The following is a 22498-nucleotide window of genomic DNA, read 5'->3' as shown; positions in this document are numbered from 1 at the left end:
GGGAATTGTGGTTTTGGGGTTTGAATCAAAAAAGTGAAAGATTTCTTTAGTTAACTTTCTTCCGTCCATTCTTTTCAGATGACCGTAAAATCGTGCCCGTCTTTTTCTGATTGTGTCGGTAATTTTCTCTATTTTGCTGTAGACTTCCTTGTTGGATCTCTTTTGATGGATTCCATTTCCGTACTTTTATCCCAAGATTCCTCTCACAAATTTGCGTTCTCTTTTCTCCAGTTCTTCAAGGAGTCCTTCGTTGGCATTTAGAGACAGGGTTTCGGCTGCATATAGAACTACTGGCTTCAGAACTGTTTCATAGTGACGTATCTTGGTGTTTTGGGAAAGGCATTTTTGTTGTAGATTGTGCGGGATGTTTGGTAGGCTATTTCCAGTTTGCGTACTCGCTCCTGAAGTGCTTCTTTGTCCAGTCCATTTTTCATGATGATCTCACCCAGTTATTTGAATTTGTCTACTCGGGTGATGTCCCCGTATTTTGTATGGAGTTTTGGTGGAGCCTCTTTGATGTTAGTCATTACTTCTGTTTTCTCAAACGATATCTGCAAACCAGTTTGTTCGGCAATTTCCTTCAAAATTTCAACTTGAGCTCGAGCGGTTTCTATGTCGTTTGAGAGAACAGCAATATCATCGGCAAATGCTAAGCAGTCTGTTGCGATCCCCTTGGATTTGGTTCCTATTCTCAATGGACTGTAGTTGGTTTCCTATAATCTCACCCGCCAGGTTCTGATCTTTTCAAGAACACAGTTGAAGAGTATCGGCGATAACCAATCACCTTGACGGACTCCTGTTTTGATGTCAAAGGAATGCGAGAGACATCCGTGGAACTTCACCTTGGATTTTGTATCGGTCAGGGTGGCTCTAATTAATGCCAGCAGTTTCAAATCAACTCCAAATTCATTTAAGATGTTTAGCAGGACTTCCCGGTCAATGGAGTCGTACGTTTTCTTAAAGTCCACAAAGACAGACACATACTGCTTGGACCTTGGTGTACAATATCTGATGATCGTTTTGAGATTTTGAACCTGTTCAGCTGTTGAGCGACCTTTCCTGAACCCTCCTTGGTATTCACCTATTTGATGTTCGACTTGTGCTTCCAAACGCTCCAAAATGACAAGTCACGGGTAGCAAAGATATTCCTCTGTAGTTGTTGAAGTTCTTCATGCTGCCTTTTTTGTGTAATGGATGGATTAAAGCTATTTTCCAATCTTCGGGTAGGGTCTCCTTGTTCCAAATTTCTTCTATTTGCTTTTGCAAGATATCAAGTGATTCCTCTGGGGCATATTTCCATAGTTCTGCTACTACTGAGTCTTCCCCCGGCGCTTTGTCAGTTTTGAGACGGGCAATGTGGCGCTTGATTTCATCTCTGTCGGGTGGTCTGGAATCTGGGTACCTGAGTAAGGGTTCCTTGGTCTCAATGGCGCTTTGAGCTTTAGAGGAATTAAATAATTTCTTGAAGTAATCTGCCAGAATACTGCAATTTTCTTCATTTGACGTCGCCAGTGTGCCGTCCTTTCGCTCAGAGCATAGAGATGGTGGTTTACAGCCAGTGAGTTTGCGTTTGAAGGCTCTGTAGTACTCTCTGCTTTCATTATTCCTAAAGTTTTGTTCTATCTTTTCAATGAGAGATTTTTCGTATTTACGTTTCTCAGTTCTGAACACCCTAGCTGCTTGGGCACGTTGGGTTTTGTAGGTTTCCCAATCATTTTCTGATTTCGTAAAGTAGTACTGTTTCCACGCACTGAGTCTTTCTTGGAGGACTGATTCTCAGGTACCATTCCACCAGGCATGTTTTTTGCTTCCCTTGATTTCTGCAACGTCTTTGGCGGCCTCAACAAGGAGATTTTTGGCGTTGTTAAAGTCACAGTCATTTGGTCTAGCCTTCTCCTGGAACTCCTCGACCCTTTGCTGAAGTTTATGATTGTCGAAGCGTGTGATCTGTTTGGTTGTCTTCCTTGTGTTTGCAGGAATTTGTTTGAATTTGATAAGAGACATAATGATCTGAGGCCACATTGATGCCTTTCTTTACCTTGACATTCTTAATCTCAGGGCTGTTTCTCCTGGAGATTGCAACATGATCAATTTGGAACTCTCCGAGAGCTTGGACGGGAGAACGCCAAGTCATTTGCTTTCTGGGTAGATGGCGAAAGTGGGTCGACATGACCTGCAGCTTGTGATTTTCGCAAATGGACACCAGTCTTTTGCCGTTGGGATTGGTTCTTTTGTGAGCAGGGCAATTTCCTATAACTTTCTTGTACTTCTGTTCACGACCTAGTTGGGCATTGAAGTCACCCAAAAGAAGCTTGACATGGTGTTTGGGGATTTCGTTTAATTTTTCACCCAGTAGGTCCCAGATATTATCAACTTCGTCTGGATCAGACTTGTTCTTATCGTTTGTAGGAGCATGTGCGTTAACTAGGGCGTAGGTTTTGTTCGCGCATTTAATTGTGAGTATAGACAATCTGTCATTCACAGGTTCGAAATTTGCAACCGATTTAAGGATCTTGGTTCTAACAGCAAACGCGGTTCCAAGCATCACAGCTGCATTGAGGATTCCTCTTTGCGCTTTGCTCTTGAAAAATCGGTAGCCTTCGGATTCAAAAATCTCTTCATCTGGGTACCTTGTTTCCTGTAGGGCCATTATGAATATCTGATTTTCGTGAAGAGCTTTGGTGAGGGTTTTCAGCTTGCCAGTTTGTGTAAGTGAATTTATGTTGAAAGTTGCTAGATAGGTTTTAGATTTTGGCCTGAGTTTTTGACTCTTCGGGGTACACCGAGACGCTCCGACTCGTCTCTTGCTTGATGTCGAGTCTCTCCAGAATCCGAACGAGACTCGTGCGCCGTGGCGTTCACGACGAGGGATTTATCCGAAGATTTACCCCCTGGGGTATGTTTCTTGAAATGTTGTGCCATCATGCTTTTTGACTTGACTTTGCTTTGGACGGGTACCCATCCTTTTACAACTAGGGTTGTTAGCCCTAGAGGTTGCCTCAAGATGTTTTCTGGCTTCTGGTCATTTGATGATGATGCTTGTTGTTTTAAGGGGCCTAACATCGAAGGTCATCGGCCCCTAATGGTACGAAATGAAAGAACAAAAATTGCAAAGGCATCCACTGACCAAAATAAAAATAAAGTATGGCATGAAGAATGAATGGATAGACAGGAACTCAACAAAACACAAAACAAACAAACAAAAACCAGTGGATCGGACTCAATACAGATCGAAAATAACATTATTACCGACCAAGGAACCACTTATAAAGCACAATGATGCTTGGTGTCTAAAGGGGGGGCAAAATCCACGTCTAAGGCCCCACAGAATGGTACATGTCGCGAGTAAAATAGAACCATGGTATGTGTCATGTTGGGGTATTAATCAGAAGTAGCGAAGACTCACGGTGTTCCACAAAAGATGGTACTACTCACAAGTATTGCAATACGTACAAGTAACGCAGATCTATGGTGTGTCTCACACAATGGCCCAACTCAAGAGTCAACGCAAACCGAGAAGTTTCCCCACCTAGGTGTACTAAACACGGGCGCCGGTACTCCCGTGGTGTTCCTCACATAGTGGATACTAATCACAGGCAACGCAGACCCACGGTGCTGCTATTTGGTCATTTACCAGTCTTCGCCGTAACCCTGGCAAGGGACCAGTTTTTTTTTTCACGGTGGTATTTTATTTTCCTACTACCCTCTGACTCTGCTGGCGGCAGAGCCAGCGAGTTTCCCCAATTCCAATGGAACGCGCACGATGGAGGTAACCGGTAAATCCCCACACGGGGATTATTATTATTATTATTATTATTATTATTATTATTATCATTATCATTATTATTATTATTTTGTCAAGTGTGTTGATACCATAAAAAAATTCATAAATACAGATATACATAATCATACACATTACAATTACACAAAATACATGGCACTTCTGAGAGATGTTTCGTGCGGTCACACCGAGTCCATCCAATAATCAGCGACAGCAATTCCCCTTCTGGTCGCTTGAACGAGGTCTTGAAGTGTACATTGGACAGTTGACATTTATACATGTGGGGTAGTTTGTATTTCCCCGCAATCACAAAAAGTTATGTCTGTTTTTCTAAATACTCCACCTTTTGAGAATGTACCTAGATCTTCCAACACCATTATTCAAAGGATTAAGTGACCTCCACGTAGCCCAGCTGAGCTGATGTCTAGGAGGTGGAGATTCATGATGTACCACCCACTCCGAAAGGTGCTGTGTCCTACTTCACCTCATGACTCGGTGGAGTGTCGCTTGTGATTCGTTTAAAGTGGCAGAAACGTTGAGGAAGCTTTTAGGAGAAGGTCAAAGACCAAATAGAGGGTGACTCCTGTTCTCCACCTTTGTCCTCTCATATCTTGCCACCACTTCCCTCCGAATATCAGGGGAAGCAATCCCAGCCAGACAGTAAAGTTTCTCAGTAGCGCTTGCTTTCAGTATGTTCTGGTAGAGGAACTGAGTTGGAAAGAACCTAATATGGATTAAATTATTTTAACGTTGCTCAGTATTGTTAGATTGATCTTACTACAAATAAGTGTGCACAGTACTTACAATGCATTCCGGTAATCCATAGGCCGGAAGATCATTAGTGGTATGAAGGCAGTTGCAAACACGAGCGACAGGATGAGGAAGAGGGTGAACTTGACGAAATACCGGAAAACATTGCTGACATGGTACAAGATGACCAGCAACAAGAAGGCAGCAGCGGCGAGCGTAGCGCCGCTAAGTAGGGCCATGGTGTTCTGTAACAGAGCAGTGTTATGAATTATAGTGGATAACCAGCAACAAGAAGGCAGCAGCGGCGAGCGTAGCGCCGCTAAGTAGGGCCATGGTGTTCTGTAACAGAGCAGTGTTATGAATTATAGTGGATAACCAGCAACAAGAAGGCAGCAGCGGGGAGAGAAGCGCTGCTAAGTAGGGTCATAGTGTTCTGTAACTGAGAACAGTGTTACGAAGTACATGATGATGATGCTTTAAAGGGGCCAAACGTCTAGGTCATCGGCCCCTAATGGTACGAAATAAGACAAATTAAAAGTCCAAAATCCTCCACTGAGCGGAATTCAAAACGTGAGGACGATGGATGGATGAATGGATGGATGGATGGATGTGAATTTCAAACAATCAATGGGACTGACCCACAGTGCCTCAAATGCGCAGATGTTGGCGTAAAACAATAGTATTACTGACCAAGGGACTGGTGCTATAGCACGATACTGAATCGATGATGCTTGTAGTCGAAAGGGGTCCAAAATCCAAGTCATCGGACCCTCATAATGGTACTTATCGCTAAGTACTAATCAAAAGTAGCACAGACTCGCGGTATTCCACACATTATGGTACTACTCACAGGTAATGAAATTCGTACATGTAATATGCATATTGCGGCGCCATTTACAGGCAACGCAAACCTATGGTGTTCATCACATAAGTACTAACCACAGGGACTCGCCCTATCCCATGATGTTCCTCATATAGTAGGTACTAATCACAGGCAATCCAGAACCATGGTATCGGTCATCCCATATAGTGGTAGTAATCACAGGTGCTGTAAAAAGCCAGCAACGCACTTTTTTGCTACTAATCACAAAACTATTTGGTACTACGCGCAAGTAAAAGCAAATCATGGTGTTCCCCACATGGTGGTACTAATCACAAGTAGTTTCATGGTTCTAATACAATCATCCCTTGGTCGCCCCTTTTAGTCGCCTCCTACTACAGACAGGGGATACCGTGAGTGAACTCTTCGTCTGCGTCCCCATCCACTGGGGGGTTGTGTGTTTGGTCCGCGAGAGATATTTTATTTCCCTCAAGTCCGCCGGCAAGCCGGTTAGGATCCTTCTAGCCGCCACCTGGGACGCGCCACGTGGGAGTATCACCTCTCCCCATGCTACGCCAGCGTAGTAGGTTCGTGATTACGAAGTACAAATCATGGACACTTGATTTAGAGGTACCTAGCTAGTAGCGAGTAGTATACGGTTTTGCCCTGATGGTGGTGACGATGCGGCATGGCAAGGCCTTCAAGAGACACCGGAAGCGTTGGGGGAACCATACTGATGCATGGCCGCAGTACAGCCTTTCGTAATTTCCCAAAAATGGGTAGGAGCAGGGTCCAGGGTGCAGACGTCCCTGTCGGCACCATTCTAGGCAGCTCATTAGGGTTGAATTCGACTGAACTTATGATGGCCTGACAAGCCTCCCAGCAGGCAACAGAGATCCATTACTTCGTGTACTTTGCGAAGCAGCGGCTTGTACCATCTGGTACCTCTAGACTCTTCTGTCCAGACGACTTCTTCTCCCTCATGCTTCGAGAGTCCAATGACAGTGGTGTTGTTCCCATGTCATTATTTGTGCGTTGTAACATGCGGTGAGCAGAAGTACACCAGTGAGACGATGGCTTCTGTACCCCACTGCGAGGGGATAGTTCTGGACGGTATGGCTGCTGGCACCTTTATTGTCCCACATTGACCTGCTGCACTATGGCTCCTCTATTCGCTCTCACCATCCAAGCTACCAGATGGCCACTCGCTGTCATTAACACATTCACCACGGTAGTTAACTCTGGTAGCGGTGGTTTTGCCCAATTGACGCGCTAACTTTACATTCGTCAGACAATGCCTATCGGAAAACCCAGTTCCTGCACGACTTCGGAGTTGAAACGGTCCATACAATGCACTGACAAGGCCGCAATTAAATGCACCGAGATCTTGTGTGTAATCCAAGTTGAGGTCTGACGACATCGCATTCACATTACATTCCATACTATTACATTCATCGGGCCTATCACAACTCTTTCGACAAATAAGCAGCTATCCTTAATTCAATTGCCCGTCAATATTATAGTAGGCCGGATGTCCTTCCTGAGCTGAATATATCAACCCAGAAATGACTGCTATTGGAACTTCGGCCTTCTGGGTGGGGAGCTATCAGTTAAGCCTATTGATGTAATAAATAAATAAATAAATAAATAAATAAATAAATAAATAAATAAAACTTATATTCATCCACATAGAACACATCGCACTACGAACCACCACAGCAACAAGCAACAGAAAACAGTTCTTCACACAGCGTTGGAGTCAGGGTGGGAAAAGAGAAGGAATAATAAGGTGAGGAATGAGAAGGAGATGAATAAGGAGGAGGAGGAGGTCATTGTTTTTACGTCCCACTATCTACGAGGGGAAGTCAATAAGTATCTGCAATCATTTTTATAATTTATTACAAAAAGTGTACACATATTTTATTGGTATTTTTCAACATATCCACCCTGCTCTCCAATGTACATGGTCCACCGTTTCACGAGCTTTCTGATACACTCTGCGAAAAAGGTTTTGGGTTGCACAGCAGGCCACGTATGCACCGCTTCCTTCACATGCAGAACCATGGCTAATGTGCATATGGTTTGCTACATCAACAACAGTCACTCGTCTATTATTCAGGATCATATCACGCACTTGTTCAATATTGGCATCAGTTACGGCTGCAGATGGACGCCCCGACCTTTTCTCAAACTTAACGCCCGTCTGAGCCCTCGTGAACTGTTCAATCCATTGATAAACACTTCGCTGTAGCAAAACGTTGTCCCCGTATTCTGCTGAAAGTCTCAGTGTCAGGTCACAAAAAAGGGATTACCGAATGCTGCCATGGCGCGGCCATTTTTACGTCACAACAGCGCAAGCTGTACTGATGTGATTACGCTGAAACCTACCAAAGACGTAGACAACGGTGCCATCTAGCGGCTGGTGAGCATACAACGCCATGCAGCAAACTTGAAGACAGAGCAAAATTGAATATACTTATTCACTTGCTTACGTAGATATATATATATGTACAGCATGTTTCCAGTCAGTCGACCGGGTCAGGAATACAATGAATGAAGCCCCAATCTAGCGGCGAGGATAGAAATTGTGTCGGCTGCCGAAGACTGACGCACCCCTCTGGGGAAATGATTAATGACTGATAGATGAAATGAAATTATAGTGAGTGTTGCTGGAATGAAAGATGACAGGGGAAATCGGCAGAGCCGGAGAACAATCTGTCCCAACTCAGCTTTGTCCAGCACAAATCTCTCATGGAGTGACCGGGATTTGAACCACGGTACCCAGCGGTGAGAAGTCCACCCACTGCCATCTCAGCCATAGAGGCTTTTGCATCAACTGCATTTACAGTTTCTGGAGACACCGAGGTGCCTGAATTTAGTCTCGCGGGAGTATCTTATGCGCCAGTAAATCTACCGACACGAGACTGACGTATCTGAGCACCTTCAAATACCACCGGACTGAACCAGGATCGAACCTGCCAAGTTGGCGTCAGAAGGCCAACGCCTCAACCGTCTGAGCCGCTCAGCCCGGCAAGAAGAAGAATACGATATTTAATTGCTTCATTACAGTTCACAAATAAATACAGTTCTTCCCAGACAGGCATAAACACACATGGTTAATGATTTCCACTCGTCACCTGCTGATTAGTTGTGATTAACTGAGTTATAAGTAGCGATCAAACAGTTTCCGTTCGACGGCTGTACAGTCCTGAATCGGGACGCCAATCAGGCAGAATAGCCATGAGCACCAAGCCACTCTTCCCACCGACGCACCAGGTTAATGCTCCCTGTGTGGTAAAACACCGAGTTCTGCTTCGTGAAGAAGTCCGTAACCTCCTGTTGCACATCCTCGTCCGACGGAAGACGTGATGATAGCATGGAAAGAGATCAGGACTATAGGTCATGTGTTGGTCCACCCTAATCGCTTCATCCACCGTTCGCTTGTCGTCGTCGTCGTCGTCGTCGTCGTCCGTAACTGACGCCCAGATCGAGCGGCGTCTTGTATCGAAACGCGACTTGCAAGAACTTTGTGCATCATTCCACAACGGTGGTTTTCGACGGATATTGTACCCCCTACACAGACTTCATTCTTCGATGGATGTCCACCGGTGTTCGTCGTTCTGCAACCAAGAACAGAATAACAGCACGCTGGTCCTGTGTGGATGCATTTGATAATAACGTCACCATAGTTTACGTGGCCGCATTTCTCGCACGCACCTCAGTACGACATAATTGCTACACCAATCTATTTGCCTACATCTCCGTGCTTATGTACCCGCATCGGAGTCGCTGCAACGCCCTCAAATGGAAACTTTGATCACGCCTTATATTAATCCGTCGAGCTACCACCGTCACTGAGAAGACCACAGCTGGGATTTTCAAATGAATTTTGCCCGGTCAACATTAAAAATGCCACCAACGATCTTATACAAACGGCGTAGAGTATCGAGTGTCCAATGGACTTCTTCTACCCTTCAAAAATCCTACTCCAGCAGAGTCTGAACCTGCAATCTTGGGACTTGGAGGCCAGGAACAGCACATATCCACAGAGGGAAATATGTATTAGTTGCTTGTATGAAATACAATTTTGAAAATGTTGATTGATTTTTATAAATATTCTTGAATATTAATCTTCGCGGAGTGCAAAGGTCAGGATTCCCATGTTTTTCTGCCGTGGCCTTCCTTCTAAGACAGACTTTGATCTTTTCATAAATTAACAGTTAAAGAATAAATTAAATCAACTTGTAAGCATGGCCGAACTTACAGCAAGTAAGTCATACCCCATTCCTATCACTATACGTTATATCATGTTACAGAGCAGGTATACGAGTTGAGTGAATAGTTACCCAACTTGGGTTGACTTCACCTTGTATTGTAAGCAATTTCTCTGCCTTGTCTGTGTAGCGTGCAGCCTATAGTTCCAGGCGTAAGAGAAAAAGTTATACTCCAATATTGCTCTTCGATACCAGGGACTGGTACATTTCCAATTCATTTCTGAAGGACAAACTGTCGTTAAGGAGACGTATGTTGCCATTATTCGTTGCCTTCGTGATAAAGTAAAAGGCCTCTTGTGCAAAGACAGAATGAGGCTTTCAATCCGGCATACCGACCGTTGCGTAACATACTCCGTATTCTCGAGATCTTGCTGCAGGGGGATACTGCCTGTTTCCGAAAATCTAAACTGTGATCAAGGGGCGGAGTTTCTCGTCTGCCGAAGAAGTAAAAACTGATGTGACGTGCGCTTTACGGGAAATGACCGAAAATAAATTGCAGGACTGTTTTGGAAAGCGTGGCGCTGCTGAAAGGACTTACTTTGGTGTTATAAAATGTCCCATGTCCTCTGTAATAGAAGTTTCCACACATACTTTGCTACTTTTCGACTACTAGTAATTTACGCAAAATATTATGATTCACTCCTCAGAGTTTAAAAATTATCAATGATACCTATTTCATCACTCACGTGATAGATACGCCGAAATGCCATTAACGTTCAATATTGTTCTGTAAAATGGTATTCTGTGTATATCCCCAGACAGTGACCAAGATTTGATAAAGTATGTTATGTTTCTACATGTGGAGGATTTTAAGAGGAAGTCCAAGTTCTATTAACAATAAGCAGAGAGAAAAAACGGGAGGGATACGACACTTCGAAAAAAAAAAAAAAAAAGAAATAAAAGGACCACAAAGGAATTGAAAATGAAATATTCCCTAGCCCTCGTAATCTAATACCTCCGTGCTCGGAAATGAACAAGATTTGACCAAGAGAGGTCGGATAGGATAGATGAAAGTGAGGAACCTGGCACAAGTGGAAGAAATTCCAGGACTCAGCTACGGACCCTGTGGTCGCCAACCCATGATCCCAAGTTGAGAGCCCCTGTGGCTCCTTTTAGTCGCCTCTTACTACAGGTAGGGGATACCGTGGGTGTTATTCTACCGCCTCCACCCACAGGGGGACATTGATGTTAGTTTGTTGTTTGTCACGTCTCGTGATATCAGTATGTAACTAGTAAAGTTGGCAGCAGTGATGGGCCATTAGAAAAGATAGTAGGTTGGCGATATTTGCTTTTTTAGTGTATAGTCTTACGTGACGAGTACTGTACTTAGTGTAGCTCTGGACTCCGGCGTTCTTAGCACCTCGTCTGAGGCATCATTTGATTCGTCCCGGTGATGTCTACATGTAACTAGTAAAGTTGGCAGCAGTGATGGGCCATTAGAAAAGATAGTAGGTTGGCGATATTTGCTTTTTTAGTGTATAGTCTTACGTGACGAGTACTGTACTTAGTGTAGCTCTGGACTCCGGCGTTCTTAGCACCTCGTCTGAGGCATCATTTGATTCGTCCCGGTGATGTCTACAAGTATACGGCGAAATATGACAAATTATTGTGAACATTTCGCAAAGTGTCGCGACATGCAGTAATTAGCTTCAGAATGATCGAAACCTTACTCGAAGTGATTGAGTATATTATGGAGTTCCAAAAGTCCGACCGAAACGAAGGAAAAGAAGAAGAAGAATAATAGTCATCACCCTTATCGTTAGGTATAAGTAGTGATCAGTAGTGATTGATTGATTGATTGATTGATTGATTGATTGAAAAGTTATCTACCTGCGAACGGTTTTCCCGTAATCTCGAAATATTTACGCCAGGACAATCCGTATCACTTGATGTCAGAAGGGAATTCCAGTTCCACGTATTGCGCCAGGGGGCTATTATATTATTTCAATAATTGCTCTCTAGAATCTACTTATAATTATAAGTTTACCTAAATATTATCCTAAAGCCGATTTTATGTGTATTTATATACATTCTTGATAAATACCGTTTCCATTACTGTATTCCTTCTCATTTTCATTGTTTTTACGTATAACCCAAAATTCAAACAATAATCATCACAATCAGTTTTGGTACATTAGTGAATACACTCCTTCACTTTCTATGTTTTGGTCGTTACTATAACTACCATAACACGAATCACAAACGAGATTAGTACGTGACATACAAAGAGCACATTTATACTTTTTTCATGTCTTATCTATTTAGTCTTCTGAGGCCAGTTGCCCTTTGCCTATGAGTACGGTATAAATAGGCGAGCGCGAACAGATTTTCTCACGGTTCTGGTCTCGGGAGCGCAGCCATCTGGCTTCCAGCCCCAAGAAAACTGGTATTTTTGCTCGGGTCGGAAGATGGCCCAGTGGACAGAAAACCCTCTCTCCCTTCCCTATTTTTTGGGAAGTGGTCTAGAGGTGACGCCACGGGGGAGGAGAGAACCAACCTTCCCCGCCTCAAAAATCTCTGTCGCTAACCTGATCGATAAGGCTCCTCCATAAGGAGCCTGCGTGAGGTTAGGTTAGAGTTCTGAGCAAGGTAAGGTTGAGACACCATAATGTCTTCCTAACCTCATTTAGAGGTCACCTGTCCGATTGGGCTCCTCCAAGGGGAGCCTGTGAGGTTCGGATTGCCCTCGTAGGTAAGGTTATGGCGTTATAATGTCAACCTCATATAGGGGTCAAACACCTCCCGGTCACTGACTGTCTGCACATAAAGGAATGCTCACTCAGCAAAAAATCAAATTTCCGGTCAAAAGCGTTGAACAAGTTCTGATTCAGCACCCATTGTTCCAGAACACACGTTACTCATACTACTAATGTAAATGTTCTGTTGGATTGAATTGACAGTTAGGATTAGATTGTCCATTTTCAAACAATGATTATAAACATTTCGAGTTGTGTGTTAAACATAAGTCTATTAATGTGTAAACATTCAGTGCTAACAAGAAATGCATTTTAAAACAGTGTAATTGTGATTAAATTTGTTGGTTTTGTGATATGACGATAATGCTCATTTATTGCAGAATAAGATTGACGAAAATAAAGTCATTTTAAATATTAAGAACGTATTTTTGAATGAGTATGCGAGACCCAACCCGTACACTCGCGTAACATTTTGCGACCTGTTCACTGGTGGCTTGAACACGCCAATATGTTTCATCATCATCTAAAGGCTTTGCCTTGTCGCTGCAACCATTGATGTCTTCTCTCTGCGATCCTTTTCATCTCTCCATAACCTTAGCATCCCATCATCTCAACTACCTCTTCAATGATCTTCCGTGGTTTCCCCTCTGCCTTTCTTTCCCATCTCCTTGCCTTCGAACAAGTTCTTTATGAAGTCATTATGCCGGAGAATGTGACCAAAAACTGACGCTTTTCTCCTTTTTATCGTTGTTATTAAATGTCTGGGTGTTTATTTCTCTAAGCACTGCTTCATTAGTTTTCTTCTCAATCCAGCTAGTTCTTGTCATCTTCCTCCATAGCCACATTTCCACTGCCCCTAGTCGTTTCACGTCCTCCTTCAAGAGAGTCCATCCTTCATAGCCATATAGCAGCACACTCCAAATGAATGTTTTGATACCAATATGTTTATGAACCTTTTATAAACATTATGCCTGGATAAAGTGTGATGGGAATCCGAAAACTTGTATGTTATTGTCCCTGTATTTATTACCAGGACGAACTGAGCGAACTACTTGGTATGTTAATTACAATTCTGTAAAAAGCCGGTTTCTAACATGTTCAGCTAATCATAAGCAGCTATTATTATATTTCTTAGCGCCACTTCCAGAGATTTTATTATTTCTCAACGAAACTATTCTAAAACATAATCGATGTGAAAATCTAAATCACCAGCGCTATAGCTATGCAAAACTTAATGTCGGTGTCATCAACCAGTTTCGCGAGAAAATATTTTTCCACTACTGATGCCACCAAGAGATTAGAACAAACACAAAAGAGTTGTGCGTTGCAGTATTTCTGTTCGTCCCCGGGAACTCGGCAACGGTAAATCGTAGGCCTTGACAGCACTCACTATACCCCTAGTGTAAAGAACATTTCATCGTATAAATGACTAACTTGCATATTGCGGACGTAAATATTGTTGTAACGCACCCTGAATACTTACCAGTATTTCAAGTGGCACGGAATGTCCTCTCCTATAAAATTTGAAGTCATAAGCTGACACATTGCAGGTAATCAGCCGGTCAAGTGGTACGAAATGTCCGGCGTACAGGAATTGAGATAAGGCATTACTCCAACATTCTCTTGAAGGAAACTAATCAGGATAGCTGCTGTTAGCGCGAAGATTCGATCTCCGGACGGTATAAATCCCCAGTCCTTGTGGCTAAGTGGTTAGCGTGATGGCCTTTGGTCACAGGTGTCTCAGGGTCGATTTCCGGTCGGGTCGGGAATTTTAACCATAATTCGTTAATTCCCCTGGCACGGGGACTGGGTGTATGTGCTGTCTTCATCTTCATTTCATCTTCATTACGATGCGCAGGTCGCCTGCGGGAGTCAAATCAAAAGACCTGCACCAGTTCCCTCCGGAGGCCACACGCCATTTCATTACTATTTCGAATGAGTTGCTCAGGTAATAGCGGCTAATGGCTTCATTACGCAGTGACGTCACGTTCTCATCAGCTGTGAAGCAGGAGGGCCAAAGCCCAATGCGATAGCACTGCTATCAGGCACGAAACTTCAAACAGCTGACGTTGTCCTTGACCTTTCAGTGGCACCAAACGCTCGCGTAATGTTTACAGCTGATAAAGAGTTATTTCATTAAATAGTCGTAGTCCAAAGGGAGGTCCTATCTGTAACGTGATACGAAGGGAGTGCTCCGAAAAATTACTTGCATGGGAATACGAAAGTATCGAAAAGTTCGGAACGTATTTTGTAGCCTTGTTCATCTGCCATTATTGTAACATAGGCTTTTCACTTATTAACAATTTTGTTCTGGTACCGAGCAGCCTCCACCCACTCAATACCATCATCATGATTGTCATCAGTACTCAGCCCGAAGGTGGGGTGGATCCTCAACAGCTCCACCATCAGCTGTTATAGATTGCCTAGGCATCGCTGAAGAGGCATATTAGGGAAATGAGTGAGATAGTCTCCAGTTGCTTTCTTCACCAAACCAAAAGTTGCTGGTACACATCAGTCTGCCAAGCCCACTGAAAAGCACGCACCAAGCGACCCTATGAGCAACATCTTTACACCATTCATAACAGGGACTGGTTGCATTATCATCATCATCATCATCATCATCTACCAGATGGCAGGGAAATTTATCTTTGTTGTCGATCTATGGCCGAGTTTTAATTCATTTTGTCGGCTGAACACCAAATGTGTCACCAGATATATATTACATGCAGACATTCAACGACGTGGAGTGTCGAATGTGCTCTCTCCCCCCACCCCCCTTCACAAAGCTGACTACCTCAGCCGGGTATGAATCTGTGAGCTTCAGATCCGGTGGTCAACAGTTCACAAGTAAAATAAAATTTATCAAATATCTCTATAGTGATCGTTTTTTATTAAATAAAATATAAAATGTACGTATTTGCATGACCATGAGGTTTGCCAAAGCGACACAGAACTACTAATTAGATAAGTTTTAGAAAATACTAGAGAGCAGAGTTACGAAAATGTTGCAAAATTTGGGAGAAAGGAGACGAACTGCTCGACTAAGTGGTATGTTCCCAGCTGTCAGTGGAGAAATGACGTGAAATGACAGTGGACGAATACGTTTTAGTGGTGTTTATAAAAGTGGGAAAGATCACAAAATGAAGATAAAGTTGGAATTCAAGAGGATAAACTGGGACAAATATTCGTTTATACGAAGGGGAGTTAGGGATTGGTATTTATCAAGGGAGATGTTCAATAAATTTCCAAATTCTTTGCAATTAGAAAATACTAGGTACTAGAGCCCTAAATGCAGATCAGTGGTGACTGGTTGATTGATAAACTTTCAACAATTGCTATGAACTCCATACAAATAGTTTCTGAACAAGGCTACAGAATAGTTTATGATATTGTCACAATATTTGGAACATTTCTTTAATTTATAGGATGTTCCCCAGTTAACAAACAGGTTAGAATTTTTTTCTGTCGAGCCGATGTGTAGACCAGCCACCGTGACATTCTTGATTTAAAATTTATCTGAAAAGTATGGTGTACCTGGGTCACAAATAACCTTCTGTTTGTCAAAATCAGAGTTGGGAAGTTAACCGAGTAAAAGTGAAAGTGAAAGGATTACTTGTAACGATTATATTATTAGTAATTTTTAATTGTAATAGTTACTTTTTGCAAAAAAGAGTAATGGTTTACTTGTAAATTACTTCCTGTCCGCCTGTGTAGTGTAGTGGTTAGTGTGAATAGCTGCCAGCCTCAGAGGCCCGGGCTCGATTCCCGGATCTGCCACGAAATTTGAGACGTGTTACGAGAGTTGGAACGGGGTCCACTCAGTCTCGGAAGGTCAACTGAGTAAAGGGGGTTCGATTACCTCCTCAGCCACCCTTGAAGTGGTTTTTCGTGGCTTTCCACTTCTGGCAAATGCCGGGATGGTACCTAACTTAAGGCCACGGCCACTTCCTTCCCTCTATCCCTTCCAGTATTCCCAACCCTCCCCCCCCCCACAAAGCCCCTGTTCAGTACAGCAGGTGACCCCGCCGGCGCGAGTTACTGGTCCTCCTTCCCAGTTGTATCCCTGACCAAATGTCTCACGCCCAAGGACACTGCCCTTGAGCCGTTAGAGGTGCGATATCTCTCGCTGAGTCCGAGGGAAAAACGAACCCTGGAGGGAAAACGGATTAAGAGATTAAATTACATGAAATTTACTTCTTGAATTAAAACTGAAACACGGACGGAAGCAGAAACGGGGAAAAATGAAGAAAAAAACTACTTCAGTTCTACTACAGGAGGACCAGCAGCTTCACCATTTATGGATGAGGTACTTTTTTACCTCCCCAGTACTTCCACAGACGTCATACTTAGCCCAACAGTGTTCTTAAACACAGGTATTCGTTCAAGTGCCCCTGTGGGACGTCTTTTCATTAAAGTCAAACATTTAGTCTCTCGAAAGACGTCGAGGCTTAGCGATGAGAATTTTAAGAACCAATTATTTCATTTGTAAAGTAAATGGCAAATCATTTAAATCGCTAAAAAGCCATTAACTAAAATAAAAATAATTTCGCGTGGCTATTTCTAGCCTGGTTCAGCCCTTGTAAGGCAGACCCTCTGACGAGGGTGGGCGACATCTGCCGTGTATGGGAAACTGTGTATTTTTTAGTGAAATGTGGTGTGAGAGTTGGAAGGATTGGGGACATTACAAACGCCCAGTTCTTGAGCCAAGGAACGTTACAAACTCCCGCCGTGAATCGAACCCGGGGCCCTCTCAACCGAATGCGACTACGCTGACCATTCGCCCGAAGAGTCGTACATTACAAATGATTGTGAAAGGTAATTTCGAAAGTTCCAAGCTGTCACTTTTAGTCCCACCTGGTGATGATAGCTACGTAATGCCACTGTGCTGAACAACCAAGCGAGTTGGCCGTGCGGTTTGAGGCACGCACCTGTGAGCTTGCATTCAGGAGATAGTGAGTTCGAACCCCATTGTCGACAACCCTTAAGATCGTTTACCATGGTTTTCCATTTTTCACAGCAGGCAAACGGTGGGGCTGTACTTCAATTAAACCTACGGCCGCTTTCCTCCCACTCCTAACCCTTTCCTGTCCCATCGTCGCCGTAAAACCTATCTGTGTGGGTGCGACGTAAAGGAAATTGTATAAAATAAAAAATAAAATTTTAAAAACTAGACTAAACATGAATTTCAAAGGCCAGATGGAGAAACTCGAGCTAAAAGGAAGGAAAATTTTAAGGTCACAGGACCAAAATTTCAGGATAAAATAACACACATCAAGAATGAAACAGTCTAAAAAAAATTTAAACTCTGATACTATGCGAAAAATGATAAATGTTTACGATCATCTTCCCAGTTGAACTCTAATAGATGAAGTAAACAAATGTCTGACTTCTGCCATAACAGCAAAACAAAACCCAACTAGTTTAAAGAAACTGAAAAAAGTCATGGTAGAATTAAAAATTTCAGAAAATTCACTATTCAATCGAACAGCTAAACTAACAACTAAAGAGGAAAGTAAAAAAAGTAAACACGTGTCCCAATGCCGAGGTGGTGCACCCCCAATGGAGGTGAGGTGCATGTACCGTTTCAATCGCATACCAGCCCTGCTGCCATTCTTAAAAAGACGAAAATATAAGGTTCTCCAAGACAAATCTACATTAAGAGGCTAACCTGTTATCTCGGAAGATGAGAGGAAACGAAGATCAGAAAGAATGAAGAAATACTGGACACTAAGAAAAGAACAACACACACAGAAATTATTGATTCAACTTACCCCAAACAGGTTGAAACGAAAGAATGTATTTTCCTTGCAAAGTTTGGTATTGCTATTTTCCCATCCGGAAAAACAATGTCAGATTTCTTCAAGGCTAACATTCTGTAATGTAATTGTAATTTTACTGGTTACTTGTTGAACAAGTAATTTGTAATCGTAATTGAGTAAAATATTTCTCAGGTGCAGTGCCTCCGTGGCTCAGGCGGCAGCGCGCCGGGCTCTCACCGCTGGAATCCGTGGTTCAAATCCCGGTCACTCAATGTCACATTTGTGCTGGACAAAGCGGAGGCAGGACAGGTTTTTCTCCGGGTACTCCGATTTTCGCTGTGATCTTTCATTCCAGTAACACTCCAATATCTAGAGCCCTGCGCGGATATACAAAATAACATCTGCATCCGCGAATGGTTATCCGCATCCGAAAAATGGTTATCCGCGGATAATTTAAATATTTAACTACAGTATATTATACCCGAGATGTTAAAACGGATAGATCTGTTAACATAACTCAATAGGCCTGATACCTGGCACCACAACCCCACAGTCACAGCTTTATGGGAGATTTTCTCTTGCGACAAGTACCGACGTATTGCCCTTTGTTCCTTCTTTCCTTCCATTAACTGCGGGCAGGAGCCAGTTAGGCTTAAGTCAAATTTAAGGCCTTTTAGTCTCAAGGCTCTTTATATATCACTATTCCCCCATACCAATGTAAAGGGTTGCCTAATCACGAGCAGAAGCAAGAGTATATCTGAGTGAAAATAAACTTCATTATTTAGAAATTATCAGCAAAGTTATCCGCACTGCCATACAGTTTGTATCCGCCAAGACACTAACTTCGCGGATATCCGCATCCGTGCAGGGGTCTACCAATATAATTTCATCCGTCAGTTAATCATTGCCTCAGAGCAGAGCGACAGGTTTCGTCAGCCGGTACAGTTCCTATCCTCGCCGCTACATTAGAGCTTCATTTCATTCCTGACACGGTTGAATGGCTGGAAGCAGGCTGTCGATTTTCATTTCTTTTCTCAGATAACTGCAATTCATCCCAATTGCGTTTTTCTTCCCATCACTGGTCAAAATAAATAAATACGTACATAAATACATACATAAATTAAAAATTACTTGAGGAGGGCAAAATGTCTGGATTGAGCTATTTTTACGGCCGGCTGCCCTTTCTGATGCCAACCCTATATGAAGGGAAGTATTCACTATTGCGTGTTTCTGTAGTGCTTTGTAGTGTGATGTGTTGTGCGCAGATGACGATCTATTTAAAGAATAACACAAGCAGAGAGCCCCCGAGCTAGAAAAATTAACCAGACAGTGTCAAAATCCCGGCCCAGTCGGGATTCAAACCTGAGACTCTCTGAACCGAAGACCACTACTCTGCCCACTCAACAAAGGAGCCCAACAACAACAAAACAGTTATGTATTATATTTTCTGTAATGGAATTGTTTCGAGATCCATACCAGCGACAGAGGTATCGGAAGTTCGTGAGTGAGGCTGTTGTTCGTATGCACACTACACCCGTAACATTAAAAGAAGCGTTCTGACAGATAGGGCTGGAGGGAGGAGCAACTGTAGTGCCGTGTTGCCGCATTTCTGCATTTATTTCTCCTTCCCCTCGCTGCCGGGCCACTTGTTCGTTCGTTCAGACCGCTGTGTTCTGTTGTACGCAACTCAGAAGTGAGAGGTTTGGCATCTCCAAGCAACACGAGCCAGCCAGCAGGTTTACCTCCATGACAACCGCAGTGGGTTTCCATGGCAACCACACCCTCCTACTCCCTTCTCACCATCCAGACAGGCAGTGAACGACACCGCCCCTCCTCCAGCCCCCCACTTTCAAAGAACTGCCAGAACGCATCTGTTGCAATTTCTCTCCCATAGATCAGAGACATTTTTCCGCTGGTTGGTGAACACTATGCAATGGCACTACAGCTGCTGATCCCTCCAGCTCTATCTGTTAAAACGCTTCTTTTAATGTTACGGGTGTAGCGTGCATAAATTATGGTGGTTCCCGTGAACTGGAAACAGTCACCGTGTGCCTGCATTCTGTTGTCATGGCTACAGTCTATTAGAAGCGGCATCAAATCTGATTTTAAGTGGCGGTGGTGATTGTTTTAAGAAGTACAAGTAGGCAACCATCCTCTATATAAACAGAGAGAAAAAAATGGAAGGGCCCCGACATTTAAAAAATGAAGGTATCGGCCAATAGAAGACAAGGGCCACGAAGAGCGTGAACATTACAAACTCCCTAGGACTCGCAGCCTCATACCGTCGGGGTCAAAAAAGAACTACAGTTGACCAAGGGAGGCCGGATAATATAGACGAAAGTGAGGAAACTGGAACAAGTGGAAGCAATGTCAGGACTCAGCTAAGTAGCCCGTGGTCGCTAACCCATGCTCCCAAGTTGGGAGTCACTGGGGCCCCTTCTAATCGCCTCTTACGACAGGCAGGGGATATCGTTGGCGTTATTTTACCGGGGCCACCTACAGAGGATAATCTGGTTTTAATCTACGAATTATTGGTCTATCTTAACCCATGCCGGCGCATTCTTATTCCTAGTTTAATTCCGATCTCCCTGCTTCTGCAGTACACTGTAATAATATTTTGACGCTCAGACTCAAAACAGGTCTGATGGTCTAAAGTAATGTATGATGATTGTTCTGGGACATGTTATGTTCATGTTTTATGCAACTCTATTCCATTGTCTGCATGTCAACAGAGCTAATTCAATTATCGTAAGGCACAACCTTCAATGGTTTATGGGTCACTGGTCCGGAACACTACGAAAGTATCTTACGAAACGCTAGTACTGTCTCGTGAGATATTTTTTTTCAGAACATAATTCAAAGAAGTGTGAGAAAGAAGAACCTTTCCTGTTAATTACTTCCATTGTAGGTTAGTCTATTTTCTACGATCTGAACTCAGCAACAGAACGTCTGTCAAGATCTGAATATTTCTTGCATCCAACGGTCGGCACATACCACATATGGCGTGATGGCCTTAAGATGGTTGACGTAGCCGCACTACAAGTTATTCTAGAAAGGACCTTTTCAGCGCCGCCTCAACTTGAACCACTCTAGTTCTCTGTTACCCGACGAAAAATCGCCCGCAAAAAGTACGGTTATACCATCCATTACTAAATCAGTCCTAACATCTTTCAATGTTCGTTCCGTGACCTCGATCCCCTTTTTGTTGGCCATGGTGCATTCATCCCAAACAATCGGGTTGCTTTCCGGAAGAGCCCATGCCATTGCACTATGTCGTGAAAGGGAGCACACTGATGTTTTCATCCCGTCTGCATCTATCGGAATCTTAAATATTCAATGGGCTGTTCTTCCTCCTGTCAAGAGGTTGGCAGTGATTTCCGAAGATACTGCAGCCAAACTCCCTCTCCCCCCACTTCTACATCGTTCCAAAATCGAATTGAGAAGAAACGTTTTACCAGTGCCTCTGGGAGCATCCAGAAGGAATATTTTTTTCCGGCCCTTCCATTAAGGCTGTTGAGAACTTTCCCTTGTTATTCAATTGTAAGCCTCTGCTCATTTTTATTTGCAAACTGTCTTAAAGACTCAACGGCGTATGTGGTTTTCTGGATATAAGAGTTTAGTAGACTCGGGCTGTGAAGTCGTCCAGAAACGTGTCTACTTGTGTTCCATGATTTCTAGAGTGTTCCGATGAAATCAGGAGAAGAACGACCGCCATGGCCACAGCAGCCACCAGAAAGCTGAGCAGGATATGGTAAGGAATAACACAGATGAATAAGAAATGAGGTCAGAGTAGTGCAGGATAGGATAGAGGAACTTGAGGCTAAGATTATATGGACATGTGAAGAGAATGGAGCAGAGAAGGAGACCCATGAAGATGCAAGAGATGGGAGTGTTACAAAGAACACAAAACTGCAATTAGCTCACTCTCACATTCCCCACTGCCAGCTATGCAGCTGAGACCTTGACGATCGAACAGGCAGATAAGGACAAAACAGCTTCAAGATGTGGGTTTACCGACGTGTTCTCCGAATTTCTTGGACTGAACACCGAACTACTGTGTCCGTGATGGAAGAACTAGACTAGGAATAGTATGTTTGTTGTTTAAAGGAACCGAGCAGCTAAGTCATCGGCCTCTAATGATACGAGGTGCAACAAAATGAAACGATAATTAAAACTTCTAACTAACTAGAATCTAAAACGAATAGTGATGAAAAAATGAACATGAATCCAAAACAATCAGTGGATCCGATTCACAATGCCTTATTTTCTGGGATGATGCTTGTCCAAAGGGGTTCAAATTTCACGTCACCAGCCCCTCGTAATAGTACTAATTACTGGTAAAAAACAGCCGTGCTATTTCTGCCCTTATGGCGAAAGATAGCCAGATATGGAGAAAGAAAATCAGGACAGGAAAAACC

The 22498-nt window shown here is 43.3% G+C and overlaps 1 protein-coding gene across 2 annotated transcripts in view; it reads right to left on the bottom strand.

Moving 5' to 3' along the window:
* The window catches only part of LOC136865979 (1-acyl-sn-glycerol-3-phosphate acyltransferase beta), a 301468-nt gene that overhangs the window by 128603 nt on the left and 150367 nt on the right, over positions 1 to 22498 (bottom strand). For both annotated transcript variants that reach the window (XM_067142562.2, XM_067142563.2), the window contains exon 3: positions 4586 to 4776. In XM_067142562.2, coding sequence (XP_066998663.2) covers positions 4586 to 4770 — 185 coding nt within the window. In that variant the 5' untranslated portion in view covers positions 4771 to 4776. The remainder of the gene's footprint in view (positions 1 to 4585; positions 4777 to 22498) is intronic.

The sequence above is a fragment of the Anabrus simplex genome, chromosome 3 (assembly GCF_040414725.1).
Source record: "Anabrus simplex isolate iqAnaSimp1 chromosome 3, ASM4041472v1, whole genome shotgun sequence".
Lineage (NCBI taxonomy): Eukaryota > Metazoa > Arthropoda > Insecta > Orthoptera > Tettigoniidae > Anabrus > Anabrus simplex.
Note: the sequence above shows the minus strand (reverse complement) of the source record. Positions and strands in the feature narration are given on the sequence as shown.